This window comes from Buceros rhinoceros, unplaced genomic scaffold (genome assembly GCF_000710305.1).
Source record: "Buceros rhinoceros silvestris isolate BGI_N320 unplaced genomic scaffold, ASM71030v1 scaffold16805, whole genome shotgun sequence".
NCBI classification, from domain to species: Eukaryota; Metazoa; Chordata; class Aves; order Bucerotiformes; family Bucerotidae; genus Buceros; species Buceros rhinoceros.
Genome location: NW_010413592.1, coordinates 20,757 through 27,880, shown reverse-complemented (window position 1 = coordinate 27,880; position 7,124 = coordinate 20,757). Strand labels below are relative to the sequence as shown.

The window sequence follows — 7,124 nt, the reverse complement described above, 5'->3', positions numbered from 1 at the left end:
ATGCCCCAGTCACAGCACCAACCTCTGACAGCGCAGCGAACTTTTGCATCGCTGGATAGAAGTGGAGACCATGAGGCTACGTTAGGCTTTTAAGCTGCTCAGAGCTAATCCTGCTTACTGCTCTGTCCTTCTAATTAGTCTTCATTAAGCCCTGGTATATCACAACTCGCTTACCACAAAGAGCTATTAACCAAATCGGGCATCAGCTCCGGTTAATCGCCCATATTTGTTCTCCGCCATTCCCTGGGCTAATAACAGCCTCAATTCATAACCCGTCCCTGACAGGACGAGTTCTTGAGTAATACAGAGCTCATGAGTCTGCCCCAAGCAGACGGGAGCAAGCGCCTGCAGCTGGATGTGACCACGTTTCCCTGGCTCATCAAAACCCTGAGTGTGTTTCGCCTCACAACGCATTTTATGAGATTGGCTTCATTGCTGGAAAACCAGAGGCTGGAGCGATGCTGTGATGGGCCAAAGTCCCTCAGGAAGTCCAAGAGAAGGGTTTCCAGAGGAGAACATTTCCTAGGAGCACAGTCCCACCTCCTTCAGACCCACCTGTGGACTGGAGTTGTTCTCACCACTCTCTCTCCCTTGGGAAGAGCTATTTCCCCATAAGCATCTTTTTAGAAGAGAGGTCAAGAATAGAACAGTTCATCTGGAGTAGACCTATGATGACCATCAAGTCCAACTGATCATCTCGTTACCCACCCACTGGGGAGAGAAGAATAGGCCTTCCCATATCCTTCCGGATCCCTTCCAGCTTGAGATATTCTGTGACTCTGTGGTGTCATCTGAGCAATATGGAACAAGCGTTCAACAAGACCAAGTGCCGGGTCCTGCACTTGGGCCACAACAACCCCCGGCAACGTTACAGGCTGGGGCAGAGCCACTGGAAACTGCCCAGCAGAGAAGGATCTTGGGGTGTTGGTTGACAGCGGCTGGAGAGGAGCCAGCAGTGGGACCAGGGGCCTAAGAAGGCCAACAGCATCCGGGCTTGTACCAGCATTGTTGTGGCCAGCAGGAGCAGGGCAGGGCTTGTTTCCGTGTACTGGGGGCACTGGGGAGGCCTCATCTTGAGTACTGTGTCCAGTTTTAGGCCCATCACTCCCAGAAGGACATTGAGGGGCTGGAGCGTGTCCTGAGAAGGGTCTGGAGAGCCAGTCTTATGAGGAGCGGCTGAGGGACCTGGGGGAGTTTGAGCTGGAGAACAGGAGGCTCAGGGGAGAACTTCTGGCTCTGGACAGACAGGGTGGAGTGAGGAGGGGGTCGATCTCTGCTCCCTGGGAACAAGTGTCAGGACAAGAGGAAACAGCCTCAAGTTGCACCAGGGGAGGCTGAGGTTGGACATCAGGAAGAATTTCTTCACTGAAAGGGTGGTGAAGCCTTGGAACAGGCTGCCCAGGGCAGTGGTGGAGTCCCCGTCCCTGGAGGGGTTTCCCAGCTGGGTCGAGGTGGTGCTGGGGGACAGGGGTCAGTGGGGACCTGGCGGTGCAGGGGGGCACTGCGACTCGACAATCCTAAAGGTCTCTTCCAACCAGCTGATTCTGTGATTCTGTGTCTTTGCATCCACCTCTCACATAAATCTAGTGCCTCTTACACAGTTCCCCTGGAGGGCAAAAACATTTGGTTAATTGTACAGCGACAGCCTGTTGCTGTACTCTGTCAGAGCCGAAAAAGGGACCCTCAGTTCTGGGGCTCTGCCACCCTCTGAAATAAAACAGTCCTTTCAGCTCCAGCTTTACCCTGGGGGCTCCTCCCAGCTCGCCGTGCTCTGAAATAACTGCAGAGGCTGCTGACAAGGGGGAAAAAAGGAACAAGCGCTCTCTTCCCAGCCAACCCACCAACCCCGATGACACAGGGAGCAAAGGGCCTCACGGACGTTACCCAGGAATGGGCAAATGTGCCCTGAGCACTGGAAGAAAGAGGGAAATGGACTTGTTGGGCAAATCGTGGATGGTTTGACATGAAGCACGATGCTCCAGAGAAGAAAATATCATTTCTCTTTCGGGGGCTTAACACCAGAAAGTGAAAAGACAATTCTGAAGAGCTGGGTTGGCCAAACTCCCTGTCCTCGGAGAACAGCCATGTCATTTTTTCAGACTAGAGTTTCTTGACAGTCATTTTTGGGGCTGGTTCCTGTGTTTCTGGGGAGGAACTCTGTGCCCAGGCTGTAAAGTTCTGGTACCCCGAGGTCTGGAGTTGTAGTAAGTCACCTGGAGGTTTGTGCCTCTGAGAGACTCTCTGTATCAGTTTTGCCGGGGTTCACAGCCCACGTCCAGCTTTTCAACACAACCCGACCTCGGCTCCAGCTCTAGGTCTGCAGAACCCCCCTTGTGTTCTGTCCTCTCCATGCTGCAGGTGGCAGAGCTTGGAGAAGAGAGGAGCCACGAGCACCTCTAGGAACAGGTCCCTTAGTAAGAATGCACAGGGGAGAGGGAGCAGCGTTTCATGGCATCACCCAAGGCTGATTTATGACCTCCCAAGGGTGGCGAACTCTGCATTCCCCTGCTTTAATAGCGGGGCCGGGCCTGATGGTCCCTCAGCTGGAACACAAACGAAAAAAAGCATCAGGTTTCCTAGGACCACAATCCCATCTCCTTCAGCAGGGGATCCTTCGGCCCCCCAAGTCCCTATATATATGTGTTGTTCCCCCGGCATCCTCTCTGCAGCCACAGCAGCCTGAAGACACGGGCAGGGTCAGTCCGTGCAGCCTCCAGCCTCCATGATGTGGGAACTGCGATCCATAGCCTTCACCCGGGCTGTCTTTGCAGAATTTCTGGCGACTTTGGTCTTCATCCTCTTCGGCCTGGGCTCTGCTCTGAACTGGCCCTCAGCTTCATCCCCAAGCATCCTTCAAATCGCGCTGGCATTTGGCTTGGCCATCGGCACGCTGGTCCAAGCCCTGGGGCACATCAGCGGAGCTCACATCAACCCGGCGGTGACAGTGGCTTGTCTTATCGGCTCCCAAGTCTCCTTCCTCCGCGCCGTCTTCTACGTGGTGGCCCAGCTCCTGGGGGGTGTTGTGGGGGCTGCCATCTTACATGAGATCACCCCAGCAGACTCCCGAGAAGGCTTGGCCATCAACAAGGTAAGACTCCAGCCCATGGATGGGCTTGGAAGGGAGCAAGATTGGGCAGGGCTTTGGGGAAGTCTGAGGGACGTGAAGAAAGGTTTTGCGGCCAGCAAAGACCCTCTTCATTTGGTGTTGGATAGGAAGCCACTGCCAGCTGCAGCCCAGCACCGTGAGCTTGCTGCATCGAGGGTCCCTCCAGGAGCAGGGACAAAGGCAGGACTCCAGGCTGCCTCTTCAGCTTTTTAGGACTAAAACCAGAGGTATGATTCAGCTGGCCACAGAGACACTTCTCTTCGAAGACAAAGCCACCATCATCCCAGCTTTATCCAGGGCTGTGTTGTGGAGGAGCTGGATTTGGAGAGATCGGGTGTTTAGGGAAGAACATGACCAAAAGGGTTGCCTCAAGGTCATCCTACGTGCCAGGCTTGGGTTGGGTACAGGCAGCCTTGTCCCCTTCTGCCACTAGTTACAGGCTGCTGGGGCAGGTTCCCAGCAATGGGGATGTGGCACCGGGACGGTGGTGGGGGGTGGGGGGTCTAATCCAGTTTTTCATGAGATAGAACTGCATGTGAAGTTGCTTCCCATCATGAAGGGATGGTGAACCCAGACCCAGCTGATTTGTCCCAACACACAGGGGTGCCCTGGCCGTGCCGCCGCGCAGGGCCAGAAGCATCACAAGGGTCCCAGGCTGGTTTCACACCCGCAGGGAAAAAAGAAAACCAGGGAGCTTTAGGAAGCCATGAAGGGATTTCTCAGTGGAAAACCAACCTCCAACACCCCCTGCCCCACTGATGCGCATAACGAAGAGCAGAAAACAAATGAAAAGCTCAGGGGGTTCCCTGTCCCCTTCCCGTGCCCTGGCACTCCTCTTCAAATGGATCCAGGGAGCTGCATCTCCCGCAGAGATGCCCAGGCCAGGGCCAGCATCACCCAACCACAAGCCGAGCAGTGAGGGAGGCGGCGGGCAGCGCGGTTAGGAAGCAGCACTCGGAAATCACCTTTTGAGGCACTGCCAGGACCCAGCTTCGCTGCCAAAGAGATTAAGAGGGTTATGAAAAAAGGGATTGGGCTTAATCTGAACGAGATTGCTTAGCCTGATAATAGCTGAGGTTTAACAAACCCAACCAAGCGCGTAGGAGGTTTTAAAGAGACTTTCAGAATGCCCGGCTCTGTAGTTCTACAGCTCAAACTGCCTGAAAGAGGGAATAGGGGTTTTTAACTATTTTTTCTCCCTGTGGGCTGTTCACCTCATAGCTGCCAACACAAACGACCCTTGAAAAACCAGGGGGAAAATTGGAGGGGTGGGGGTTGGACTCTTTTCCCATGTGACAAGTGACAGGATGAGAGGAAACAGCCTCAGGTTGTACCAGGGGAGGCTGAGGTTGGACATTAGGAAGAATTTCTTTACCAAAAGGATTGTGAAGCTTTGGAACAAGCTGCCCAGGGCAGTGGTGGAGTCCCTGTCCCTGGAGGGGTTTCCCAGCCGGGTCGAGGTGGTGCTGCGGGACAGGGGTCAGTGGGGACCTGGCGGTCCTGGGGGAACGGTTGGACTCGATGATCTTGAAGATCTCTTCCCACCAGATGACTCTGTGGTTCTGTGAGAAGAGCACGACCCCACTCTGGACCTCAGCCAGGAGGACACTTGTCACCTTTGTGGCATCACCGAGCCCTGTGCTCTCAGAATCGGCGTCTGCAGTGGGGGTGACACAGGGGAAGAGGGCAGAGATGTGTGGGGACAGGCGGAGGGGAGCGGCAGTGAAGGGAGGCTGCAGGCAAGCAGCAAGGCCAGCTGCTGCTGCTCGGGCTGGAGGCGCTGCCGGATCCCCCCAGATGTGATAAAAAACCACCGAGGAGCGATAAAGTGTTGGAAAGCAGAGACAGGGAGAGGGGGTGCGGCCAGGCGCAGCTTCAGAGCCGATGGGACAAACACATTCAATCAAAACAGGGTGGGAAGGGGGAGGGAATTTTCCTTTTTGCATTTTAAAACTGCAACTTGTAAACTTTTCCAGTATGAGGAAAATGAAAAAAATTCCAAGGCGGGCAAAGAAGAGTGGGAAAAACACCCCCCAAAATGCCAATAAGACATTTCCCGCTGGGTCAATCAAGCATTTCCCTTTTACCGGGGAAGTTTTTCCTCCTTTCCGTGTCGGTGCCACAAATCTCACCTATTTCCTATGTCTCTTTGGTACCCCCGATCTGGGTTTCCTCCTCCACATTTCCAATCCACCCCCCAACCTCGCTTGTCCCTACAACATGTTTTTTCTCCCCTTCCAGCTGCACAACGAGACGACGACAGGGCAGGCGGTGACCGTCGAGCTCTTCCTCACCTTCCAGCTGGTCCTGTGCATTTTTGCTTCCACCGATGAACGCCGGGAGGACAATGTGGGCTCTCCCGCCCTGTCCATCGGCCTTTCTGTTGCCGTGGGGCATCTCCTTGGGGTGGGTAAAGTGGGCTAAAACTCAGCACTTTTTGGGTGGTCTGTGTGTTTACGCCCAGCGCCTGCTTGGCTGCATGCTCTGGGGCGGACGGGGGGGTGTAGCTCACAGTGGGGTGTAACTCACGTGGTGCCAGTGGCTTTCCAATGGGTAGAGATGACAAGTCCCACCAAAGCCGTTACACAGCCGTAGCCTGAGCTCGGCTGTCATTGGGCATGAAAAAACTTAACCTGGGCTCTGCCACCCAAGTCCCTTAAGGAGCTCCAGGGGTCAGTGGGGTCTTCTGGAGTGAATGTTAGCAGCTGAGGCATTCAGGACCTTGCCACTGGGGATGGACACTCAGGGAAGTCCCTCCCGGGTGACAGACACGCCCCTGCCACTCCCAGCCTCTCAGAGATGGTTACACCATGTCTTCCATCCTCAACATTTTGCAAGCCCATGTGCGCCTGGGACTATTCTCCTCCCCTCAGTGGCACGGAGCAGCAGTTTGCTCAAGGACCAGGCACAGCAGGAGCTTGTCCCCGAGTCCTTGTCACACTGCAGGGCCCAGCACCCGTCCTGCAGCCGAGTTGCACCATGCTCAGGACATGCATGCTCACGCAGAAGATGCACAACTACAGACAACTCCCCTGTGTTGACTCAGCTGGTGGAAGCTGCTGGTGTCCCTGTGCCTGCAACAGGCACGCGGGAGGGTGAAACCTCAGCTCGGTGAATGAATCAAGCCAATAACACACCAGGACTCTAGAATGTGCTAAAAGGGCCAAACGTGTGGTGTTTCTCGGCAGATCCGTTACACCGGCTGCTCCATGAATCCAGCCAGATCTTTCGCCCCTGCTGTGATAGTCGGAGACTTCAGCGACCACTGGGTAAGGAGCCGGGTCCATCTGTCATTCTGGTGGGATGAACCCCCCAAATTACCAATGCTTCCCAAAACCCCCAGAGCCAGCTGGAGTCCTGGCCTTTCCATGCCAGCTCCCAGCTGGAGGAGAGCTGTAGAGATTGGCAAGCCGAGGTGGGGCTGCTGGGCACTTATTATCTGAGCAGGGAAAGGGTGTGTGATTTGTTGACAATGACTTAGCAGAAGAAGCAGAACCAAGGCAGAGTGGAGCTCTTCTTGCTGGTCCTCGGGACCTTTCCTGGTTCCAGCTGTATCTAGGCCCCTATTTCCCACAAGTTCCTTTGGGGACACTCCCAGGCTTTTCCATCTGCAGAGCCAGAGCTTTTTGGTGGTGGTTCAGGCTGACGTGCTCAGAGGTGCCCAGCCCAAGTCAGTGGCTTCCACCGCCCTGTAGGAAGGTGTATAGCCAGGTCTGGAGCCTTCTCCAGAGGAACCCGAATCATTAAGCATGCTCGAGATGGGCTGATCATTGAAGAAGGTTATGCAGCTCTCAACAGAGGAGGAAGGACAGAAGAGGCTGTTTGGGTGTATTCAGTCTCAACAGCAGTGAGTGGGAGCTCAGGGCCGTAGCAATGGCCAAAGCAGAGCTGGCGTCGGTGTTTTGCTCCCCGTGCAGACAGGGTAGTGTGAAGATAAGCCCCCTGCAATGCTCTTCAGAGATCCTGGCTCCTCTCTGTCCTCCAAACTCAAGCTGGTTTTTGCTCATTGATCCTTCTC

General features: G+C 54.9%; 1 protein-coding gene across 1 annotated transcript in view; it reads left to right on the top strand.

The window, feature by feature from the left end:
- Positions 1-2,720: 2,720 nt before the first annotated feature.
- The window catches only part of AQP2 (aquaporin 2 (collecting duct)), a 4,754-nt gene continuing 350 nt past the window's right edge, over positions 2,721-7,124 (top strand). The window contains exons 1-3 of the mRNA XM_010136817.1: positions 2,721-3,088; positions 5,348-5,512; positions 6,295-6,375. Of these exons, the coding sequence (XP_010135119.1) occupies positions 2,723-3,088; positions 5,348-5,512; positions 6,295-6,375 (612 nt within the window). The 5' untranslated portion in view covers positions 2,721-2,722. The remainder of the gene's footprint in view (positions 3,089-5,347; positions 5,513-6,294; positions 6,376-7,124) is intronic.